This window comes from Calonectris borealis, chromosome 1 (assembly GCF_964195595.1).
Source record: "Calonectris borealis chromosome 1, bCalBor7.hap1.2, whole genome shotgun sequence".
Lineage (NCBI taxonomy): Eukaryota > Metazoa > Chordata > Aves > Procellariiformes > Procellariidae > Calonectris > Calonectris borealis.
In genome coordinates this window covers 4366333-4391915 of record NC_134312.1, presented here as the reverse complement: position 1 = coordinate 4391915, position 25583 = coordinate 4366333, and the positions used below count along the sequence as shown (strand labels likewise).

Genomic DNA, 25583 nt, shown 5'->3' with positions numbered 1-25583 from the left:
CAGCCGACAGCAAACTAACAGACCGCTAACGCAATCAGTCCCTATTCCTCTTTTAAGGACAACTGTCTCAATCACCTAAAGGCATGAGTTCTCCTAAGGAGTCGATCGTTACCACATAGCACTGCACTTGCTGGTACAGAAAGTGCTTGTAAGCAACTTAAGTTCTCCGCAATCACAAGCAGCTCTTGCTTTATTGGGGAAAGGAGCAGGTTTATAGTCTTGTAGCTGTTCAGGAACACATTATCAATGTTAGAAGCATCTGAAAACGGATGGATGATCTTGCTCTTTTCCAGTTTTTAGAGAATTTTCATTTATTTCTAAGATCCTGGAGCAGCTAATCCTGGAGACTATTTTCATGAAGGACAAGAAAATCATCAGTAGTAGTCAGCATGGATTCACCACGGGGAAGTCATGCCTGACCAACTTGATAACCTTCTACAATGAAATGACTGGCCTGGTAGACAATGGGAGAGCAGCGGATATTGTCTACCTGGACTTCAGTAAGGCTTTCAAACATTGTCTCCCGTAAGATCCTCCTGATAAAGAAGCTGTTGAAGTATGGCCTGGATGAGCAGACACCGAGGCAGATTGAAAACTGGCTGAATGGCCGGCACCAGAGGGTGGTGATCAGTGGCCAGTAACTAGTGGTGTACTCCAGGGGTCTATACTGGGTCCAGTCCTGTTTAACATCTTCATTAATGATCTGGATGATGGGTTAGAGCGTACCCTCAGCAAGTTTGCCGATGACACCAAGCTGGGAGGAGTGGTTGATACCGCAGAGGGTCGTGCTGCCACCCAGAGGGACCTCGACAGGCTGGAGAAATAGGCTGGCAGGAACATCACGAAGCTCAACGAGAAGTGCCAAGTCCTGCACCTGGGAAGGATCAACCCCAGGCATGAACATGGGATTTAATTTAATTTAATTTAACATGAGATGAATCCGAGTCTTGCTTGGGGCCTCTTGCACTAAGTGCTGTAAGGACAGAAAGCGTTCCTTCATTAGACTTTTACTTGCGGAGCGAGAAAGATTTAAGAGGTTTAAGAACCTCTTTGAAGCCTTCCATATTTTTCCTTCTATCTTTATGAAAACTATGTGGGGTTACAATGCACATTTTCTCCTGCACAGAAGGGTAAAATACCCCGACACACTCAGACAAACCTACCACAGGAGCTTGATTTCAGACAAGCACCTCAAAAGGCAAGCTCTTACACAGACTGCACACACAAATTACACCTCCTTCTCCTCAGCTGAATTCGCTTCAGAATCCAAAGTTCAAGGCTAAGAGCACTTACCATTTTCTGTTGTTAAAATAAAAAGCAACGCCACAAGGCATGTGGGTTTTGGTCGCATAGTTGCAAGTATAGGGCAGTAGGGTGTAATCCCAACTCTCCAATCAACCTTCTGCATGACCCTGGGGCAAGACACTTTTTGTACCTGCCTCCCTCCCTCTTCGTATGGTTGTTCAGACAGCAAGTTCTTTGGGGCAACAACTCTCACCTTTCATATATAATATTGGCAAAGCAAGCTTAGATTTTGACAATAGTAATATTAAAAATGTTGCCTGCGAGCTCCATCTCATCAGGTTTCTTTAGTCTGACACCGAGTAGGCAAGTGATAAACTGACAGCTGAAATTCAACATAGGTTAATCGCAGAACAGTGCGCATAAGAAAATACAGTCATAACCTATGTACATAACGATGGGCTCCGAAATAGCTGTTACCACTCAGGAATGAAACCTTGGGGCTGTAACAACTACAAAAGCATCAAGTCAATACTTCTCTGCTGTTAAAATAGCAGCCAGCCTTATGAATTAGGAAGAGAACAAGGCAGCAAATGGTTATGCTGCTGTGCAAATCCCTGTTCTTAAGACTTCATGGTTGATAACGCACTAGGGACACCTTGTTCAGTTCCGGGCTGACACGTCCTGCACGTCCCTCTCAGCTTGCTGTTAGCTTCAGGACACTGTCAAATCTCTCTTAAGTAGGCATCTAATCTAGATTCCCGGAAGTAATGACCAGCTCATTCTTAGTCCGAGAGGAGATTCAGTTATTCAGCATATTAGAGAACCAGAGTATTTACATGGGTACTTAAAATATGGAATTAAAGCTTAACTTTAGGAAATCAGGCCTGAAAAATACCAAACGCTTCATCTGAAGTGTTATAACCAATACTGTACTGGCAATAAAGCAAATGTATCTTAACAAGCCACCATCCTCTTCATTTTCTGTAAAATCATAACCTTTTAATGCACCACACAAAAAGAGAAACAAAAATATTTTTGCTTCAGACCACAGTTACAAGTACGTACCTTACAGAAAAAGGTGGGTGCACAATTTCAAGTATGCAAAGACAAACAAACAAGTAAAACTTTGTAGCAGCAACGAAGAACTCCAAATTAAATGCTGCTGCGCTTTTTGAGACGGCGCTGATGAATCACTGAAGGAAAAAAAATGGATGTGTAAGCGGGAAGAGTTGGAGGTGTTAAACAAAAAGTAATTTGAGAAACTACTAGAAATAGAAGTCAGTCAGTAACACGATTCCAGAGGAGGTAGGAAGTAGAGAAGCAAATTCAGAACTAAATTTTTAAAGGCAAGATACAGCCATACCTGAGAAAGTCTGAGCCAACACATCAACACAGGCTAAGTGGAAGAATGCATTTGCAAAAAATGCTTCCGATTAGCTGCATTATCTGTTGCAAGTAAGGTCTAAGGACCTCAGACAGTATGTCCGACCCTTTTCAGGTTTCCACATCTGTGTACGTGTTTGCATTTACTGTGGCAGCACCTGAAGGACAACTGCTTACAAACTAGGCTCCAGTGTCATGTATTGGTACAGCACCCACCGAAGCGAGTACCCACGAAGAGATGAAACTGAAGCAACGTAGGTCTGCTGACACTTCAGGAGTTACGCTTATGCTGTCTTAGCAACCCCCTGGTACAGAAAAAGACTTTGTTTATAGCATGAATCTCCTACATGAAACTCTAAATGAACAAGTCCTCTCCCCTACATTTCCAGGGATAAACTTTACCCATAAGTCTTCAACCACAATACGGATTTTTACAACAAAATGGTTCAAAACTTGCCAGTAAAGCAATTCTCAGCTAATAGAAGACCTCCAGCTCATCGAACTGGAAGCTCAGAAGCTGGTATTGCAGAGAAAACAGCAGAACAGCTGGTTAGAAGACACAAAAAAGAGTCTGTATACCTCAGGAAATGCTTACAGCTCGTCACTCAGACAGCGGTATTTGCTGAAATAAGAGTTATAAATAAATCATGTTGCTTAAAGCCACGTCATATTTCAAGCTAAGTTCAGATCATACTAAATTTGTCATCAGTGCTTAACTTTCTACAGCATGCCACTCAAATTATTTGACTTTTATAAGCAAATCTATGCTAATTCATCTTAGGCTAATTTCTTTGTTTTACTACATAGTAGCATACACATACTACATACACTTAAGTGTTGCTCAAGGTCAAACAGAAAACTAACAGCAGAGCCAATGACAGAATCCAGATTCTGTTATTGCCCCAAGTCCTGTGGTTTTAGTATTAGTCAGGCTGGTTCTTCACCTCTGCTGCAGTGAGGTTTTCTAATGGTGGATTACAACTATTGCCAAGAGCAGCACACGTGGTGCAGAAGTGACTGACTCTGTGGGAAGGCCTTGTGCAACAGAAGAGGACAGTAAGGAAGCCAACACGCAGTAGGTAAAATACAAGTTTTTTTAAAAATTGTTTTCTGTTTTACAAGCAAATGTTTGTACAGAGGTTGGTGGAACACAAGCGGACAAAATAAGCGAAACACAAGACCAAGGGTTTGTCATATAGATCTGCAGCCAAAACGTAATAAAAGGGCAATAACTGGAGATATTCACAGCGTTGATCAACTACAGGTCTATACCCCCTCCCCCCGACACGTGTATAACAGGAAAAAGACATCCAGCATCAGCTTTCAAACAGCTAAAATGCCCTCAGAGCTCACTTCCATTTTAATATCTGCACAATTCTAGGCGCAATGGAGCAGAGACATCGTTCATAGCCACCTCTTGCCAACTCTCTGTCACATACTGTTCCCAAACAAAAAGCAAACATAAAACCAGGAGCAGAGTGCTATGTATTATTTTACATCTGACTGAAAAAAAGAGAGTTGCAGTGTTGAGTAGTTTAGTTAACTCTTCAGGTTTTCAGGAGAATTTTCTGCCATTGCCTCCCACTTTGAAAACTTCAACCGGCACTCCTCGGAAAAAAAAGCCCAACCCCAATGTTATTTGATCTCAAATATAGAAATAGAGAGAGAGCACGCAAATGCCAGGTTTGAATTAATGAAGCAAAAAGTTAGTTACCTAGGTGTGACATTGGAGGAAGTGAGAATCTGATAGCTGGCCAGATACAAGAATGAGTTTCCCCTCAGTTCTACCTATAGCATTTCAGTAACGACCTGTAATCAGTTAACCCTGGATATTTCTAGCAAAGACTGCCTGACAGCACAGAGGTCCTGCTAACAGTCCACTCATTCTGATTCAAATGGCTAAGCATTTTAAACTCCTTCCTCCTTCCATTTCCCTGGGTTAAACGTGTATTTTCTTTGGATTTGGGAAGAAAGACAGACTCATTCCTTGTTACTTTCGTCTCCATTCTGGCGTAGAAAGTACTGTCCCGGAGTCAGGAGAGAACAAACTAGCTGCCAACTGTCCAAAGACCCCAAATCACTCTGGCGTGCAGACGGAGGACTTACGAGAGCAAGGCTGTAACTCTGAGAGATACCATCAGGGAAGAGAAGCATGATAGCACATAGTCCTTTTCCAAAGCTTCCCACTTATTGTGGATGCAGCACAGGGACTCCATGATGAAGCACCAGAACAAGGAAAGCAGGAATACAGACAAAGCATCTCCTCAGCAGTGGGTTTTCAAAAGAACGAAGTCATCTGAAAGCTCAAAAAAACAGGATCCCCAGAGCAACAAGCAGAATTGTGCAATTCAAAAACACACAGACGTGAATCTTACTTTCAAAGGGCTTTATATTACAAAAAATGTAAGTCACAACGAATGTGAAAAATCCATTCAATGAGGCTTGTTTCCAGTTTGCTAGGAAAGCTACTTTTCTCTTCTTTATTCCCAGCCTACCGCTGAAAACATGATTGCCAAAACAGTGACACCTCGAGCTAGATTTTTAAAATCAAACTTGCTCTGCCAGATCCAGTACTCTGAACTTGTCCAGGTTGTAGAAACAAGCCTTCACGACTCTGCCTCCAAAGTATCTTCCATTTAGATCCACAACAGCTGGAATTGAAACCAAGAACAGGTCAGCAAGCAGCAATTCAATAAAATAAACATTTCTTTAGCTAAACAGTCTAATCAGTCTAATCTCTCTACAGAAGTTAACTTCGAGGTTCACAGGACACAATTTAGTATCCTACCTTTGATGGCAGATTCAACCCGTTCAAACTCTAAAAATATTCTTACAGCTTCATCATCAGGGGCACCAGGAATCTGAAACAAAACAAAAATCGCCAAAACCCAGAAGTTATTACAACAGTAACAAAAATACTGGTTTAAATTGCTGTTCTTCACAAAAGTAGAGAAGAGAACACAATAAAAAGGTTCCAAAAGCACAATACCCAGAGATTTTTGCCCAGTTTCTGATATTAAAAGTTTGTATCTTACAGATATGGAAAATACAGAATCACAAGACAGCAAAGGACCCTGCGAGATCTGCAGTAACAAGCCAGTCGTGAGGGACAAGTGCCCAGGTCGCTTTCAGAGCAGCCAAAGAGAGATCTTCTCTTACCTCAAAGATGACACATTTCCCAACCTTGCCATATTTTTCGCATTCTTCCTTAGTTTCAACTTCTAGATCTTCATCCACCTCCCCAGCACCTACCATGTTCTGAAAGTTAAAGGAATAAACCCAACTCATTGGACGCAGTCTGTACAGACGATTATGTAGACAAATCACAGATGCATGCAACTGTGACCATGAATACTTTAAGCTTCTGTCTACTAGTCAAGAGCCACAGGAGGAGACAGTGCCCTAGTACTAAGACAAGGTAACTGTATAATCTAAAGCAGTGTTGATTTACAGTCACAACTTGTGTCTCAGGAAGACACGTATCTTCTCCGCAACACAAAGCACCATGTAGGTGCAGGCAGAACCGTTCGAACTGTACAAAGTCATTGTAACAGGAACACAGGTTTAAACATTTCAACCAGTCACGTATGCTGCAAATACCAAGACGTGTTCCCTTACTCCCAACTTACCCTCAGTAAGACCACTTTAGTTGGGCATTTCAGTATCTCAGTCAAGGGGTTAGAATCCGCTTTCTTGCCGGTTTCTGCTATGAAGATAGAACAGTGAATCATGGAATAATTTAAGATTAAAGCTCATTTAAACCTTATATGGGGGCTTTTATCAGAATCCTACTGTTATCAAACAATGGAATAAAAGCCACAAAATGTAGTTTCATATTGGTGAGGAATTCAGAACTTGTAGCGATTTGGAAGGACAAGCAGAAAAATCACTGCTACAGAATATGAGTTAAGCTAGAACACTGACAACATACTATTTCTTCAAGGGAAATCATTCATAAGTTCAGAATTGTATCAGAGCCCTTAAGAACTGAAAATCAGATCTCCTGACTTCCAACACTTGTGCTCAGGGAGAGGTGCTGTTCTAGCAAGCCTAGATATTGTCTCTAGATCAGACAACAGCAGGGAAATGAGAACAAGATCTAAAGCACGTAATAGGGAGAAAGTCAGCAGAAGCAGAGCAGGATCACCCCTTGAAGAGAAGAAGCTTCCAAACACTAAAGGAGGACAACTGGTGGGGAAGAAGAGGATGAGCTAAAATAATTAATAGAGGACCACTTTAAAAAAAGATAAAAAAGATCAATTTCCACAAGAAGGAACACAATTCATTCTTCGAACTGTATTTTCTGCAAGGACAGATGGTAAACAAAAAATCCAGGAGCTTCCACTGAGCCTGAACTATTATTTTTCCCTGACCATGTTTCACAAACTTATTGGTGTAGGACAAAATTACCTTTCTCTGCAGAATCGCCAACAATGATCTTGCCACCCCTCTTGCTTGTTTTCTCTACTGACAGTGCTGTGCTCAGCCCCTGTTCATGTTTTCCCAGCCCCTGGCCCTCTCTGAAACCATACTTCTGCATGATTTTATGAGCTACTGTCCCTCTGCAAAGACAAAAAACATCAGTCAGTAAACGTTTCTTACACAAAACATTAACATTGCATTTCTCCTGAGTGCTCAAATACTCTACCTTCTAAAATCTCATTACACAGAGACTGAAAACTTAAGAGCTTCTACAAGACTTTACAACCTAGCAATTTCACAGAACCCTGTGAAGATGAAAAGTGTTACCCCTGAATTACAGATAGAAGAGTTGTCAGAGAAGTTGACTAAGTAAAATTTTTCATACTTTTACAAATACAACTCAACTTCCATTTGCAGTGCAAGTCTGCACGGTACACTCTATAGAATGGTTTGGGTTGGAAGAGACCTTTAAAGATCAGCTAGTCCAACCCCTCTACCACGGGCAGCAACATCTTTCACTAGATTAGATTGCTGACAGTAAATCACAAAACAGGTCTATTTAGTCCAGATTCTTGTCTTTGTCAGTGGCTTGAGAGCTTGAGAGAACAGGCAGAATATCTACTTCCCACATTGGATCACATTCCACTATCTACTACTTCAAAGCTGGCATAAGCTCCAGTGTACATAGCTTTGCTAGCCCTTCCTATAACAAATCTGGATATTCTCAGTATTAATTTAAACATGTCTTATCTTTCTGAACTTTCAAGAACGTATTGAGGCAATAAAGTCCCCAACCTATTTAAAGGTACCTTTTCTTTGTAAGTACCTTACAAAAAGCACCTCCACTGACAGGTCTTAAAATTCCCACTAAACGAATAGATAGAATCAAAACATACCTACACGTGTTGCCATTTCTTTGGAGACCATAGCTAGATAGGCCAAGACACAAAAGATATGCCATGGTATAATAGTTTACACCACAGTAAATATTCTACGTTCAGTCACGCTCATTTTACCAACAGGCATATAAGATTACACAGAAAATGCAGGATCGGTGATTACATGGCTATTTTCTAAGCATACTATATGAAACATACAAAGACACATTAAAAAAGGCCAAAAAGTCTGACTATGTAATGGCGAAAGGTTAAAATATTAAGTCACAGAATTAACAGTAGCCAATTGTGTGGTCAAAGTAAGGCAAGTTAGGTCATATTTTTAGCGCTTCCTTCAGTGAAGTGAAGGTCCCAGGGTATTGCTAACTAGAGGTGGTAACAATGCATAAATTGGTCCAACAGTACTGACTTTGGTTATCCTTTTTCTAGACAATGTAAAAAAAAAAAGCATTTCTATCAAAAAAACTGCATGAAAAATTGTCTCCAAAATGGAAATGCAGTGTAATAATGTAATAAACTACACTTTTATGTCTGTGTTCGTCCTGGATACAGTTTTGACTACACTGAGTCTGCATTTTCACAACACCTGATGTGATTAAGAGGACCATAGCTAACCACTACACCTTTCAAATGAGGTCTCTCAACTGTTTTTAACTATAAATTCGACTTCATTTTGTTGCTACAGTAGTAATACAAGCATTACACGCAATGCTAATCCAAGGCAGAAAAGTAAATGGACAGATTTGCAGCCACAGCTGCTACATTCATGCAAATATGCTTTGAATTTTTGAACAAACAAACAAAGCAGAACTGAAATGATTTGCCCATTGGTACGTAGCAAATTTAAGACAAAGCTGGAAAAGAAACCTAGAGGAACTAACATGCCATCTGTGTTTTCCTGTATACTACATTAACTTGGCTTGTACAAGCCATAAACACTTTATACTGGAATGTGGCTTCAGAACTGGCTTAAAAGCACAGCCTTGAATGCAACCACCTCAAATGCATTGCTCTCGATTGAGTAAACCCACTGCTTTTTCTGTATCCTGCCAGTTAGGCCTATATGCACTCAGACTAACCACATACATGCAATGGGTTGTGTTCTTCTCTACTGACAAACTATTTTAACTTTTGGTTTCCACCACCTTCTTTTTTCCACAAAATGTGCATAAGTCAATCATTTACCCCATGTTAGCAAGGAAAGAGTTGCTAGGTCCCGTGGGGGAACGAGGTCTTTCTGGCTCATCATACACTGGAGGAGGAATAGCTGCTTTGGAAGATGGTGCCCGAGGTCTCGACTCCTCTTCAAATGGAAATGATGCTACAGCTGAAGAAAATGGAGACATTTGCTTTTTCAATACAAAACTTCGCATGAACTACCTACTTGTTATGAACACTAGAGTACTATGCCTTCAATCTAACTACTCATTTACAGACAGCTCTTCATCTGCAAGTGGTACTTTTTTCTGCTTTAATACTAAAAAACTACGAAAAAAAAGTCTTTCACATAAATCCAAACCAGAAGAACGTTTCCTTTGCACATGCTGCTTTAACATCCCCTCACCTCCCTCTCTCTCAAACACAAGATTTGAGTTGATTATTCTGGATTTTCCTCATTGGATATAGAGCGAGTTTGTATCCACAGGTCTATGATGCGTTTAATAACCTCTTACTTATCAAATGGAGAAAAGAAACATTAAGAGGCCACCTGCACTACAATGAGTTTATCCAGGCAGAGGGCAAGCAAACTTAAAAGCCCCATTCATCAGGAACAGAATTATGACAAAAATGGATCAATGCACACAGCTTGGGGCCTGAGGGCTGTAAAGAAAAGTACACTGTATATTTACACAAAAGAGAAATTAGTCTATTAAAAAGAATGAATGCAACTCGAAGCAAAGTATTTATACAATCTTAAGAGATCTTACTGACAATTTCTGAACTGCAACTTCTCCTGGGGGATGGAGAGATATATATCTCTATATCTAAATATAGATATCTCAGTCATACTGATTAGATTATTGAACTACCTTCCACTGACAAGTCAAATGGCAAAATGTAAAAAAAAGCCTACAGAACACTAAAGGAAGTATGCAGAACACACTTCTGAATGTACTTATAGACTTCTAGACTAACTTTATTTTACATTATTTTCTTATGAACTAGTACTTGTATCTTACCAAATAAAATGTCAGATGTGAAGTCTGGGGATGTCGTATGAGGAAAAAAAAAATCCCTATTTAAGCAGCAGATGGACTGGACTATGGGACTTCTGCTACAGCAATATTTTCTCAGGTTTTTCCAGCTGAGCTTTGAGCACCAAGTAACAAACCGTACAAAGGTTTCCTTGTGAGATCACGTCACATTTTGAAAGCTCTCCGCCTCAGGATATTTCTACCATTTCCAGCCTATATTTACTTTTCCTTGACACCACTCAATTGCTCTTAATTACTTACTCAAAACAATCTCTTGCTGTTTTTAATGTTTACACACTTCAAATGCTTTCACTATTGTATCAGTCAGTCACTCTGCCAAGCTTCATTTTTTTTTATTTTAATCTTCTCATAAATAGAATTGGGACTCCCAAAGGAAAGTTTGTGTGCATAAGATTCTTTTTTCTTACTATTTTTTAATGACATACACAACGTGCTGTTCATTATTTTAATTTTAAAATGTAAGACAATCAGACGTGCAAAAAACCCGAAGTTTTGCTCTTATAGCAAGATCATGCCATCTAGTGGACAACTGCAATCTTCAAGCTATTCTCACTGAGGGAAACGCCAGCGCACGCACATCTCTTTAGCAGATACTGTATCCCTCAAAAACTTACAAAATTCTGTCTGTAGCGCACAACCCCTTCAAGAAAAGATATTCATAAACTACCTCCTAAAGCAAAGGGTAATGGAAAAATTCCCTCTGCATGCTGTGGAGGTTTCTAGTCCACCCAGGGAAACCTGTCTGTAACATTTCTTCTTTCACATCAGAAATGAGTAACTGAACAATGTTATAACAGACCAGCCTGCCAAACCACAATACAGAAAGAATCCTTTAGAAAAGAGATGTGAAGCACAGTAGTATCGCGGGTTCCCCACAGCTTCCCCCCATCAACAAAGAACTAGTGCAAGTTCTTCTGCCACAAAGAATCGAATGGGAAGAGCGGCAGGATGACTTAACTGAATAGAAGGTTGAGTGAGAAATAAACGCCACTGCTAGGTTTTAGAGAACAGGATTTTGGTGTACTTACGTTCTTTGTCCTTCTCAACGAGAGAAGTGGGTGGTGCAATGGCAGCTCCTCCCATACCTATGAGCAAAATGGAAAACAACACATTTGTATAATTAGGTTCTGCTGCTTGGAATAGCTTTACTGAATCTTAACTGGCTCCTTACCAGCCAATTCTTAACAGACATCACTATCAACAGAAAAGTAGCAAGAGAGCAGTCTAAGAAGTTTCAATGAATGAAAGGGACATCAAGGGAGACATCATCAAACTGCAGTGATGTACTACATATGGTGTCTATCATAAACATGTTTCATAGGAATTCAAAATTAAAGACTGCAGTGAAACAAATCTTCAGTTCTAAAACCACTCAATTAAGCCAAGTGAAAAAGACAGTCTGTTCAGGATTAACTACACTTTCGTAGGAGTAAAGTACAAAGCCCCTTCCATATTTTAATAAGCAATATTCTAATGTAGTCTCAAACTTCCAAGACGGAGCAAATATTTTAAATGTCCTATCGGGAATTTTCTTTTCTAAAATAAAAACAGATCTGAATTATTTACTGTAACTTAGTGGCTGAAAGAGAATAAAGTTTAATTTTGTTTATGCAAAGACACATCTCATCACCCAGATCCACATTTTGCTAACTAGTTCTAAAGGCACTCAAATAACAAATGCAGGAATGGTAAGCTTTTATAGTAAAAACTCAACAGTGATTCTCATAGCCTGATTTTACCTCATGCCTCACCCCTTTCCTGGAACCTACACCACACAGAAACTTAAAACAGGTATCTACAAACTAATGTAAAAAGAGGTCTTTCCGCAAATAATTTAGCTTCTTTCCCTCCACGAAAAGAAGTTTTCTGCATTACAACAGTTATGATGTAATAAAATGCTAGGTTTATTCTAAAGGCTCAGCAGTAACAGCACAGTTCTCAGCTGAGAAAAGAGAAATACAGAATCCATGAAAGAGGATTGTGAATTCCCCACCCCTCCCTTTTTCTTCTCTTTCCCCATCAAAAAAAACCCAAAAACCCAGCTCCCTTACTTCTTTTTCGTCTCTCTCTTTCATAATCTTCATCTTCGTCAGAATCTGGATCTGGTCTTCTTGAAAAGCCACTGGCTTCATGTCTGTCTTTACGTCTTCTAGGAGACACAGTAAGTTAGGATAAGAAACCATCAAAGTTAACTCTTTGCTTAAACTTGTGACACCACCGTTGCGGTGTGAATTATACTGCTACAGTCTTATTGGCATTTTATAATGTTTTCCATGAAGGTGTAAGTAAACACTTATATTTCTTTGCTTTTATGCTCATGGACTGTTTTTTGTAAAATACAAGATGATCCAAAGAAAGATCATTTTCCACTTGCAAGTCATCCAAGGAGAATGTATGGAAATGAGGAAGCATCTGAATAAATCTAGTCCAAACTGACTACAGCGACTGAATGACTACAATGGAAGAGGTGTTGGATGGAATCGATAGGAAGGTAACAGAGACATTAATCAATCACCCTGCTTTGAACAGAATCCCTTTTAAATTCACCATCACAGGCTATACAGAGTAATATCATTTACTCAGTCAATTAAAAAAAAAAATCATCACGTTTAAATAATCAGATTATTGAGAAGCTAGTTTGGCAACTAAAATAAGATTCAGGCAAGTCTATTAAAACTTTTAACATTTAGCTGAGAAATGCTTCAAGAATTGTTTGCACTTCAACTGTTATTCACTGTGATCACAAAATCACCCATTTTAATACTTTAGAAAAAGGAAAAGTATTTTTCCGAAAAAGCACAGCTTGGGGCATAACTCAGATCTCATTCCCAGCACAGCCACCAAAAGTGTGCTACAGGATGCTAAAAACAGCACTACTATGGAACCAGACAAAATTTCCGAATCTCTACACTGTGAATTTAAAACAAATGTACGCTCTGTTCAAACAGCCGGGTTATCACAAAGCATACATCTGATGCAGGTTTGGCTGAGATTGTTTCCCCAATTTTAAATCAGAATGTATTATGTATCTTTCACTTCCTCTCTCTAATGTCACGTATAAAGACCACCCTCTTGGCCCACATATAACAAGTACAAGCGTGACTAAATAGCAATCACCGCTGAAGCTGTGGAAATGACAGCCCAGATTTCTGAGATCTTGCATGCTAGTATGACAGAGCCTCAGGCATTCCTCCTCCAGAACAATGAAGATATAACCGAGAGAAGACAGAGAAGTCCAAATGACTAGAGATATTAATTTCCACAATCTAAACAGGGCAACAGAATATCCCTCTCGTAATTCTATAGACGTTAATGATTCATACCATGACGAAGCTGCCTTATTAATTTCACTTAAAGTAAGCAAATCTAATTCTTACTGCCTGGCTGGCAGATGTTTTACCACCTATTTCAACAGGACATGAATCTGCATTCAACTTCTTTAATATGATTAGAGAGATTTCTTATTCCAGGGAAAGGGCATTAAGGTAATTAAAAATAAGTAGTAACTTCTTTTGTCCAGAGACAAAAGAATAATACACAACTAACTTACTTAAACTGAATGCAGATATTAAAGAAGAAAATGCAACTATGCCTCTCAAAGGCTGTGCTAGCTACGTCTTTAAAACTGAAACGCATTCATGTATCGGTCTGAAGTATTTAAAAGCAGAAAGGATGGTTTATCATTGAGTGTTGAAAGGTATTTCTGTAGTCCAGTTATACTGACAACAAATACTCTAAAATACCTGCAAGGTCAAAGTCTGATAATGATGCAAGAAGTACGCAAATACTGCTGCTGCTATCAAAATAAAGTAAATGTAGAAAAACTTGACACATCTTTCAGCCAAAGAGGCTATAAACATGACAAATCCTATCATTTTTGCACTGTTAGGTCATTTTAGCAAGAGCATTAAAACATATTAATTAAAGCATTGTGCTTGTTTCTACAAACATACACAGTGTTCTTCACAAAACCTTCAAGAATTTCCCTGAAACTGTTTAGAGGGATAAAACTAAACAAATCGATGTGTTTATTCTTTATATAATTGTCAATACGTCATGAGTTTAAACAAAAGCCTTACTTTTCTCTTTCTTCAATCTCCTTTTGCCGCTCCAGCTCACGCTGCCTCTGTCGTTCCTCTCTTTGACGTTTTACCACTTTTTCATAGTCATTTGGGAACATGGGATCATACTCATCTGCCAAAGGAATCAACACATCTCCCGCAGAAAAACCACTAGGTACGGGATCCTTAAAAAAGAAAAAGGATTTTTTTCAGCTGAAATCTGAAAACAACATCAAGTGGGAAACCAAGACTTTAACACTTCCTTCTCACTCCCAATAACACAAAACTCAATTCCTGACTTCTATAATGGCAGGTAATACCCTAATCCCACTGGTACCAGAAGAAATCTTTGCTTTACTTAAAAACTAACATTTCACCCAGTCTCTCACTATCTCAGGTTTTTCCATGAAGAAAGAATTACCCCCACCCACTCCCCCTGCCAAACACAAAGCAGCAGCAAATCAACATGGACAAGAATTTTTCAAAACCCATTCATTATTGGAAGTATTATGGTATCTTGCTGTTGCAACCATCTGCAAGGGGTCCTCCCACACACTCTCATCAGTCTTTTTCATCATCTGCTATTAATGTAATACCGACAGAGGTGCACATACTGTTCTTCTCTCATCTGAAAGAAGTATTTCAGAACCATCACCTTTGAAGAAGTTTCAAGGAGAAAGTTTCTTTTGATTTCTTACCACAAGAAATCCATTTTAAAAGGTTAGGTGGCTTTTCTTGTATTTTTAAGTTGATTGTTACACAGGTCCAGTTCCAACACTGGTGCAGTTACAATTACATTCATTATTTATTTACCTGACCAAATTGCTGTCTTGCAAAGTACTTTGAAGCTGGCCAGGAGAAATACGCTAGGAACACTGTTTTATTTTAACTGCATATTAACCTCAGTAATTCCATGTCGTATCACATGAAAGTCTGTATAAAGTTGAAACATTCCTTTATTAAAGATCCTCTGAGCAGAGGAAATAAATTTCAGAAAATGATCACTTCTTTGACCACTAGGAAAAACAATTTAAAAATAAAAGTACAGACTGCAGTCAAAGAATTCCAATTCCAAAACATTTAACAGCTGGACGTTTCAGCTGTCTTGGTCTTACCTTTAACCCAGCTGCTACATGAGGTGGTGTGTCCACAATCTGTCTCTCATCAGAAGAGCTACCTCGTTTCAGGTCAATCACTGGAGCAAGGACTGTTGTTTGTTTTGTTCTCTGACTCTAAAACAATCACCAAAACACAAAAAGACAACAAAACAGTTTTCTAAAAAGCAGCTCTCTTTATATACTTGCAGCTGGTATCTCCATCTTTTTTAAAAAAGGATGAAAACCACTGTCTCAAATTCTTCACTGTGCAAAGCTCAATATATAATTTCTCTTCAGTTTATCAACCTACAGTAATTCTCAACATTTCTAATGAACCTTGATGTGGGTAACTTAGTTTATGCCATATTTTAGCGGTGGCAAGGGCCACGCCGCTCCGAGACAGATGCTTGCCAACTACGGTTAAAGAGTTGCCACACAAATACAGATCTGATGCAGTATTTCAAAGAACGCTTCAGTGAAACCAGTGCATATCTTCCTCTTTTTAAGAGAGTGAGGTCAGACTTGGCTTGTGCATGCACTAGAACATACAGTGGTAGGTGAATGGTCCGAGGTTCGGGCTAGGACCAGAAACACACATTAAAAATTCAGATGATCTCTTCAGATGAGTTTGAACCGAGTGGGTTTTTTTTAAGAAGGGGCTCAGACTTTTTCCAAAAATGTACTTTTCTTCAGATTTCATCTTCTGATAAAATGTATTAATCTATTCTGAACTCTGAATTTTCTAATCCTAATCTATTCTTCTATTAGTCTATGCATACACTGCAAATCAGTTACATAGACAAAGAATCTATCTAATATAGTAACCATTTAGATTTCATTCATGCAGGTTGTTCCAATTATCAACCAAATCCTGCTCTCAATTTTAGCAGCATAAATCAGGAGTAATTCCAGTGAAAAAAATACTGTGCCTACTACTATCTATGCTACTACTTCTTTTTTAATTAAGTAATCTCACTCTAGAACCTATACACCACAAAGAACACACATGTCCTGCCTGAACCAGAATATCAACACTGCTTAAAGAAAAAGGGTGAAATACTGTAGCAATAAAAAGAGAAAATGGCTTGGTCACAGTTTAAGCTCAAGGAATTAGCTTGCACTCCTGCTCCCTTTCATGTACACTGGAAATATTTTCTGCAAAAATCTCTAATGCACAATGATTTGCACTTTAGCACCGAAAGCTTTTTAAATAGCAAGCATAAAAATGCGTAGAATGACGCAAACATGTAAATAACTGATGCAAAATGCCGAGAATGACCAACAGCCGGTACTGCCAACTATCAATCACAGTGTGACCCTTACTTATTTAAAAAAAGAAAGAAAAGCTTAATCTCATTATGTTTGAGGTTAGATTTGAACATCAGCTTTTGGCTCTGCTAGTTAAAAGATCTGAGGCTTGCAGCACACACATCAGTTCTTCATTCAATTTTAATTTTGCATGACTCCGCCTAACAGACTTCAAGAAACATGCATCTTGCCTTTTCCCCCCTCAGTTGTGCTAAGCTCCTTGCTACAAACTCATAGACAAATCCTAGCAAAATTACCCCAAATCTGTATTCTAAGGTCACAGCCTTTCCTCAGTGCTCCGAACGCAAAAGAAGTTTGAATAATAGAAAGCAAAAATACAAAGGGACTATACCTTTGCTTGTGTGAGAGCTGCTTTCTTCACCTGCAACTGAGACTGTAGTAGTTTGAAATTTTTGGACCAGCCTTCTGTTTTAGAATCGCTGGTCTCAACTCCCAAGTCATCGTAAAGTGACATTTTCTCTTCAATTTAAAACTAAAAGACAAAAGAAAAAATCCAGATGACATAACAAACCTATGGCCAGGGCTTATTTGCTACTAGTTTGCCTATGTTTGTACACCATATTTTTATATATCTTTTTTTCAAAGCCAGAGAAAATTCAAAGTAATAACATTTTTTTCTGGTTAGCGGCAGATACACATGACTACAGTAAGGCTTTTTAAAAGCAACTGTTTGAAAGGTAATGAGTATTGTCCAAACATTAACAGCTGTTGGAAACTACCTAAAATTAGGTTTGTAGCATTAGATACCAATCACTTCAGGCTTTGAAGAAGTTACGCTGTAGTCCACACTGGTATTTTGAGGTTCACAAAGAAATTCAACATTAAGTATCACACAAACCTCAAGACTTCCAAATCAAACACAAAGGAATTATTGTCTCTGCCAGTCTTAAAAACTATCCGCAGAAATATATCAACATTCCAATCATCTTCTTAAATTACAGTACTTTTTGCATCACTGTAAAGGAATATCTTTCTTATACTTAATAATACTCTGGCAAGTATATTTAGTAACTGTTTCCACAACATTTAAAGGCCTCTCAAATACATAGAACTTACATACGCATACACACGCAACACACGCACACATACATATGCATATCTATAAAATTAGCTAAGTAACAACATCAATAACATGACACGAAATGTATCGCTTTGTCTGATATTGCATCTGACACGAATGGAAAAAGAGAAAATTTGCATGTAATGAGAGGTCTATCACCTGTGGAACAACCTGTAAGCTCATATTTAGTCTCTGATAAGGCCTGAATTACACTATCTCCACCCAAGAACTTTAACTTCTTAATTTACTGCAGGATCAAACATAACTGATCAATGGTCAGCAGTGAAAGCTTATAGATTCATCAGCAAGATCTTGATCCCACAGATTTGACAGATACTTATATTTGAGGGAACCTGCCCAACATGTAGGAGATGACTGTTACTATAGAGATAACTTATATGCATTTAAATCTGTGCAAAAAGTCTCGGATGCAGCAGACAGCAACTATATTACAACTGCAAAAGATGGCAAGCTCAGCAAAAATTTTTAAAAAAACAAACACTTTAATCCTGCAGCGGAATATGAACAACCAGGGATGAGCATAACAAAGTTCACTGCAAGAAAACGGAGATTCATTGGAGATTATTACACATACGGGTACAGGGAATGAAACATATAGGGGAACATTATAATGCATATGGGAACAGGATGAGGACAAGGCACTACAACAATTCCCACCTGCCACAGGGGAGTAAAGTTTACGCAGTAGGAGTGCAGCTGTTCTGGGGCAGATATGATGCACTTGGGGTACGTTATCCTACGCCTATGGATATAGGGAGGGTGCTGCCATCGCGGGAAAGGGACTTTCTGTCTCCGCGCCTGGAGGGGAGGGGGTGCACCACAGCCGGGGAGACACAAGGGAGCAAAGCAGCGGGGCTGTAACCACGCCAACAGAAAGAGCGGGCTGTTATTTCCGCCCCCCATGCGGACAGAGGGGGCCGAGGCCTGGGACGCAGATGTGCCGCGCAGCGGGGACTGAGGAGCCCTGACCCCCGCCCACCCTCCACACAGGCCTAGACCCCTCCGAGGGGAGCAGCCACGCGGCCGAGGCCGCTGAGGGGGGACAGCCGCCCGCCTCCCGCTCCGCCCTGCCTCCCCACACCCCCCCCGGAGCCCGGGACGGCCTCCCTGGGCAGGCGCGGCCGGCCGGGGCCCACCGCTCACCCGTCACCGCGCCTCCGCCGCCATGAGCCGGCCGCTGAGGCAGCCGGGAAGGGCCGCCCCCAACGGCGGCCGCGCCTGCGCACTGCCCCCCGCCCGCCCCGCGGCGACCGCGCACGCCCCGTTCGGCCAATGGGCGCCGAGGGCGCTGCGGCAGCGCCGCCATTGTACCGCCCCCTGGCGGCGGGCGGAGAGCGCAGCACCCCCTCTCCCCACCTCCCTCGCGCTCCCGCCAGTGCGCACCAGTATGGCACTGGGGAGGGAGCCCCTCATCCTACCCCGCGCCCATCGCCGGGAGCTACGGGCTGGGGGAAGGTGCTGTGGTCCCGAAAAGGAGGGAATGAAGGAACCGTTCGGATTCCTGACCTCCCCCTGCGCTTGCAGCCCCAATTAAGGTGCCAGACCCACAGCTGAGCCCCCTTTTACCTGCCTGGTGCAGCGGGGCCGTGCCCTGCCTGCCTGCATCTCGGACTTCCTACGCCTCAGACTTCCTACGCCTCGGACTGTATGTGCCTCAGACTTCCTAACATGTTGTTTTGGCAGGCAGGACAAGGCAGGGTGCAGCAAAGTGGGATACGGGGATGAATCCTGCAAGAGAAGAATGGTGACAGCTAATTGCACACACGATTTTTCATCACGGGTGTGAAGTTTGGGCTCCCAGCTTCCTCAGTCCCGAAGAAACCCAAATTCCGTTTGGTTTTCACAGTGCACATCCAGTGTAATTGGTGCTCTGAGCTTGGTTTCCCTCCTTACGCGGGGAATCCAGTCCCTGATGTGCCTTGGGGGTCCTGCAACAGGGCGAGACCACGATGCTGGCGGGGTCTGGGGTCCCCCACAATCAGGATAACCCCGGAGGTTTGAGTCCTGTGCAGTGGTGGTGGATCACAGACCCACTCTGGAGGAGTTTTCAGTTGAGCTGCGTGAGATGGGAGTCATTAATCTGACGGTTTGCATGTGATGTTTGGCAGGTCTTTGTAATGAACCCTGCAATAACCCTTTTAAAGAAGGTACATCAGACTATGGAAATAGAGACAAACACAAAGTAAACTTTATTTTGGCAGGATGGTTTAACGCCAAACAGCAAATACTATCAGATGCTCCATGTAGCTCACATAACGGCAGCCACTTCAAATCTCAGTGGCAACAGCGATACCAAACTCCACGTTAGTTCTGCACTCAGAATTTGAATGATCGTTAGGAGCCGTCAGGGTTTTTCAGGTTTAAGAGCCCGTGTCGCTGCTGAGGAGAGAAGAAATAATCGTTATTGCTGAATTGTGAGGTTTTTGGGAAACGGAGTCGAGCGTAGAGATACGTCCCTGCAATGTGATTGATGAGTTACCACTGACCCTTAGTTGGAGCTATACTGGAGTTTGAGGCACATTTAGGAATTCAATTGGCAGAGGGCAGGTCTGTATTTATGCCCGACACTGTATGGTATATCACAATTCTCTATACTGTATTTCTAACTCCTTAAGAAATATGTGATAGCTTATTGAACGAGTAATCTGGCAGCTTGTCTCCTTTCCGATTACTTACCAAGCGCACCTTAATTTGGGGGGAAAAAATTGGAGACAATAACATGAGGCTCTTCTGAGTTTGACAACACAGTTGTAGTGAAAAAGTTAGGAAGAAAGAAAACTTATATCCATTTCACATCAAGTGTATTTCAAACATCCCCATCTATTATTCAGGCATGTTTATTACTATGTTGCCATCCCTCCCACCAATACTGGGTAATCGTGTTATTGCAAAATATTTGGCTATTAGAAGTATTTATCGTATTATGTCATTTGGGCCTAAAGCGGGCTGGATCGGTTGATTTCTCTGATCATCTAACTGCAGAAATCATTTTTGTTTTCCAAAACAATCCCTAAAATTCTGTATCTGTCCGAGCCTGGATTTTACCCAACCACACCAATTTCCCATCTTTTCCAGGTAGCTCACCCCAAAGTCTTGCATTAATTATTTGGAGTCTTCTTTTTGACAGCGGCAAGAATGGGTTTTCTTTTTTGCTTATAATGGGCAGGTATCTCCAGCTCATACCAAGCATGTCAAATCGGGTGAGCTGAGGTTTTTAAGAATTATGGCCACTCGCACCATGATAAAGTGGTGCAAATAAACATGCAACACTGTCTGCAAAGCAGAGCACAACCTCCAACCCCAAAGTAGACAGCATGTCACTTCAACCTCAAAATACTACCATCACTATCTCTATATCAATCAGAAAGTCCTTATCTCCAGCATTGCTTTCGACGGTGCTACGACGCAGTTTATTTCCCCATGGTTAGCTGAAAAAATGGTGCTAGGAAGTAAAGCTACTACTTAAAAAATATCTGATTTCAAGTTCTGAACTATACTAGACTCTTCCCCTCCTAGTTACACTACTTTCTACTAAGGCAATCTTTCCAGGCAGTGCATTTACAGATGGGTCTATTTTCATAATAACAGTGAAAGCTTCTTAAGTATAAGAAGCAATTGTCTTCACTTCATTCATGGAGGATCTCCCAAGTATCTTCCTTTGGCTTCTTGCCCTAGCAAGAAGCGTTTTTAAAGGAAGGATTGATATAATTCACACATCTGTAACTTTGTGGAAGAAAGAAAATCAGCAGGACACTTGAATACTAACTTTACAGTGGCAGAATCCCATTGAGAAAAGAACTGGTATCTTATGTTAAAAGAAGGAATCAAATAGTTAATTGCATCAAAAGGTACTGAGAGAAATCACTGTCGTGGAGCAATATCACAGCATGACAGTCATTGGGAAAAACTGAAAAGAGATTAGAGTCTGCAAAGGTGAAAAACACGATAATAATGGGAGATTTCAATTCCTTCTAGGAACAAGTCGCAACAGGAAGGGTAAAGACTAAATTATGAGACCCATAAATAACTGTTAATAATAACTATATAATCATTAATAATATTATATTTACATTAATAATATAGTAATACAATATTAATACATAATATTAACAATATACTAATAATATTATATTAATAATAACGTATAGAATAACTATAACCTGTTAAAACAATAAATCAGATAATTCACAAGAAGAGAAGCAGCTCTTGGTTGAGTCTGAAAAGTGCATTAGGCGTGGATCCAAATTTATCCATCACTGTTTGTAATAATAACCACAATATACTTGTACACGCCTGTATAGGAGCAAAGAAGCCAACAAAATCCATCTCATTAAATTCAGGAAGGCTGCAGGCAGCTAGAGAAATCTCACCCAGCTGCCAAGTCTGGAGGTCCCAGGCAGACTGGAAATGGAGGAGACGTTTGTGGGGCCATCCCCAGCCCTACGCATCTTGGAGACAGGTAATGATTGTGGCTGAAATCTCTTTTTCAGCTCTATCTGCAAAGGTGGGGAAGCACTGGCCAGCTCCGCGCCCTCCAACAGACCCTCGATGATGCTGAAGTCTGATCTTCCAACTATCTTTATTTTTTTTCCTTTAGGATTTTAAATCTTTCCATGTTGATGGTTTTCCTCTTGTGTCCCACTAACGATCGCCATCTCAGCAGTCCCACCTCTGTACCTGCCTTCACCTGGCTCTGCTCTCTACTTTTTCTTGCAGTTCTTTCTCCCAACTTAGCAATTTTCTCAGCAGTTTGAGATGGGTTTGATGCAGCTGGGTCTCCTGAACTCCTGGGAGAGGAGAAGAGGGGGATTATGGAGATGGGGTTACAGGCAAGACCAAAAGGCTGTGAATAAACTCTTGATTTTCACACTGTGAGAAGTGCCACCAGCCTTGGTTGGGACACCTCATCATACCGACGAGCAACCTGGAAAAGGTGAACAGCCGAGGTGATAAAATTTGCTGTGGATCCCAAATTATTCAGAGTAATCAGCCAAAAGCTGAAAGTAAAAAGTTGCAGAAGGATGGCATAACGCTGGCTGGGTGATGAGATGGCAGATGGGACCCAGTGTTAATGAATGCAAAGCAATGCACGCCAGAGAAAATAGCACTAACAAAACACACACAGCGGCAGGCTCTAAATCAGCTGCTTCCATTAAGGAAAGAGATGCTGCATTCATTGTGGATAATTTTCTAGAAATGCCTACTCAGTGCTCTGAAAGAGGCAAGAAAGCAAACAGGCTGCTAGGAAGCATTAAAATTAAAAAAAAAAAAAAACAACATACTCATAAATCGCACACGGACCTTTGAGTGGCCATCTGCACTCCTGGCCATCTCATCCCCTCCAAGAAGCAGCAGCGCAATGCAAAAACTTAAAGAAATCAGATGTGTTGACTGAAAAGACACAGCTGAAGGGGACTCTGAAAGCATCTAGCATCCAAAATGGTATAAAAAAGGTAAATAGGGAGTTCTCATTTTTCTCCCTGATGGTGATCTCTAAGAAAGTGTAAAACGAAGCGATGCTGAAGAAAAAAGCAGCCTTTAAATGCCTCATTTCATATAATTTCCCTTAAGCTTTGATAGCATTTTGTGCTGGATTTGGATCATTTGTACTACGTATTACAGATCTTTGCTGAAGATGAGGATTGCTAATATGCCAAAATGGCATTAGAGGGCAGTGCGTCGCAACCTATCTGGAGGTTCTTTGGGGTGGCGATCGTGGTTGTGGGAAACCCCCCCAAAACCGCTGGGGATCAGGAGAGCAGAGCGGTTCCCACCCACGCAGGTGGGAAATGGTGGGGACCACAACGTGGCACAAAAGCGAAACATCAGAGCTGCTCAGAGAAGTGTCGATGGGGTTAAAAAGGTGGTTAAATCCCATCAGGTGGTGATGGTTTTCAGCCAACGGTGGAGGTCCCCTGTGGAGAACTGACCCTGCTGCACACCGCATTTTTTGTGGTGGCCTTGGCAGCATCTTCAAACCTTTCTGGACTTTTTTTTCTTTTTTTTTTTTTTTTTCCCCCAGAAAATTCCCGCTTGATTATCACTGCCATCTTCCTAATGACCTTCAGCATTGCCCGCATGGCAAAACAAAATATGAAGAGGACAGGGCCAGAAGAAAATTTATTCTGGCTTGGGAAGATTGGCTTAGGTTTACTAGCTTGAAAAAAAAACAACTTGAAGGTGTAACAACCTGAAATAATTGAAAACAGTTAGAAAGGCATTTGAAATATTCTTTCTTCTGCTAAGGGAGCAGCTGAAAATGCCTCTATGAAAGCAATGAAGAAAACAGTGTATTTTTGCCATATATAGAATGACCCAAAACCCCAGAAAATTGTGGCTTTTTTTCACCTAGTTTTTACTTACTTCAGATTTTTACCTAGTTTCATATTTTGGCTGAGTTCCATAACAAAAATGAGAAAGAAGTGTCTCAGAACAGAAATATGTCATCACAGATGAAGTTTCCAACACACGTATTTCAATATTTTTGATCACAACTAAAGAAAGCTCCGCTGCTGTTGACATTGCACAGTGGAATGTTTTTGTTTGGCCAGTGATGGGGAAAAAAATGCTATAAATGAGGAAATGACCGTTTTGTCCTACCGTCACTGTCTCAAGCTTGTTTGAAGAACTGAGAAAACATGTTGAAAATGTAACAGTGAAAATATTACAGATGACTAGACTCGGTACAGATGGGACGTCTGCCGTCACCGAAAGAAAAAAAGTGGTTGTGTTGCTCTGCTAGAGAAAGGGTTTGGGTAGGAAGTTATTCAGATCCCCCCGCGTTAGCCATAAAGAGGCTCTTTGTGCTGAAGATGTAGGTTTTTTACATGTTTCAAATCCCACTGTCTGTGGCATCAGTAAAATCGGAGAGATTTCAGGAGTTTTGTGTTTGCTGGGAGTTGGACTCAATGATCCTTATGGGTCCCTTCCAACTTGAGATATTCTATGATTCTATGATTTTACAAAAATGAAGAAAGGGGGGGAAAAAAAAAAGAGTTAAACCTATATTGCATTGGTCATCAGCTTTAAAACTAATAGCTTTGAGAAAGATTTTGGAAGCCAAGACAAGCGAGGGAGGATTTGGAAGAGAAGGAGAAAATCAGCTTTACAAGCTGGCTTGCCAGCCTTCCCAAGCATTGCTGTGCGTGCCTGCAGAGAAAGCTTTCTCTCTAGCGTTACCGTCTTTCTTTTAGTTTTCTGTTATATCAGAGCCAAACCTTGGCCAAACCATTATTTTTTTCAAAAATTTCAATAGCTTCCACTCCTTTTTAAAGATCAAGTGTTGTTAAATACTATAGTGGAGAACCTTTGCTATCAGACTGATGTCCAGGTTTGAAGATTTTACGCCAGGAAAGGCATAAAGGTTAAATTCACTGAACCTTTTACCATGCAAAAGTGCTGATTCTCTTTTAGAATCATTTAGCCCCTTCGATTTTCCATCCTGAAATATTGCTTCAATCTACTGCAGGTTTAATAGTGACACTAATGCATTTTCTATGGTTTTCAGAGCCCAACTTGAGACCACTTGAAGGATTCTGGGCATCTATTCTCTGCAAATATAATATCTCCAGTTGAGTACTCAAAAACAGAAGGAGTCTCAGACAGCAATTTTCAACATCAGTTGAAACTTCTGAATGAAAGCTCCCTCCAAATTTGCAGGTGTGTTTTTTGAACTGAAATACAATTCTGGATTTGAGATTAAATTCTAAGAACTGTGGGTTGTTACTGAGCGATATGACATCGCTCTGGAAATGCATCTGTACTGATGCTTTGCAGATAGGTAAGGTTACCCTTCCGCTTGCTGCAGATTTATATCTAATTCTTGTGAACAACCATTTTCAGTCCAAAACAGC

At 40.7% G+C, this 25583-nt stretch overlaps 1 protein-coding gene across 6 annotated transcripts; it reads right to left on the bottom strand.

Annotated features, from left to right (window-relative positions):
- Positions 1 to 4999: 4999 nt before the first annotated feature.
- RBM17 (RNA binding motif protein 17) lies at positions 5000 to 18957 on the bottom strand. 6 transcript variants are annotated; one of them, XM_075142975.1, is made up of 13 exons: positions 18874 to 18947; positions 16981 to 17121; positions 15339 to 15455; positions 14242 to 14408; positions 12214 to 12311; positions 11191 to 11247; positions 9132 to 9273; positions 7947 to 7979; positions 7039 to 7190; positions 6258 to 6334; positions 5788 to 5886; positions 5417 to 5489; positions 5000 to 5279 (listed from the first exon to the last, which is right to left on the bottom strand). In XM_075142975.1, the coding sequence occupies exons 2-13, from the start codon at positions 17101 to 17103 to the stop codon at positions 5176 to 5178; spliced, it is 1242 nt and encodes a 413-aa protein (XP_074999076.1). In that variant the 5' UTR covers positions 17104 to 17121; positions 18874 to 18947; the 3' UTR covers positions 5000 to 5175. The 6 variants fall into 6 exon arrangements, with proteins under 6 accessions (XP_074999076.1, XP_074999085.1, XP_074999094.1 ...); XM_075142984.1 differs by having other exon boundaries at positions 6258 to 6331; XM_075142993.1 differs by having other exon boundaries at positions 12214 to 12308.
- Positions 18958 to 25583: the final 6626 nt, after the last annotated feature.

Bases quoted from the DNA above. Each gene is read 5' to 3' on its own strand.
- RBM17 (XM_075142975.1), bottom strand. From the start codon at position 17,103: ATGTCACTTTACGATGACTTGGGAGTTGAGACCAGCGATTCTAAAACA. The intron at 11,248-12,213 runs GTAAGGGAGCTG...TTTTGCTCATAG, and splicing joins AAGAGAGAGACGAAAAAGAA to GTATGGGAGGAGCTGCCATT. The intron at 9,274-11,190 runs GTAAGTACACCA...CATTTTCTTCAG, and splicing joins CGTTGAGAAGGACAAAGAAC to CTGTAGCATCATTTCCATTT.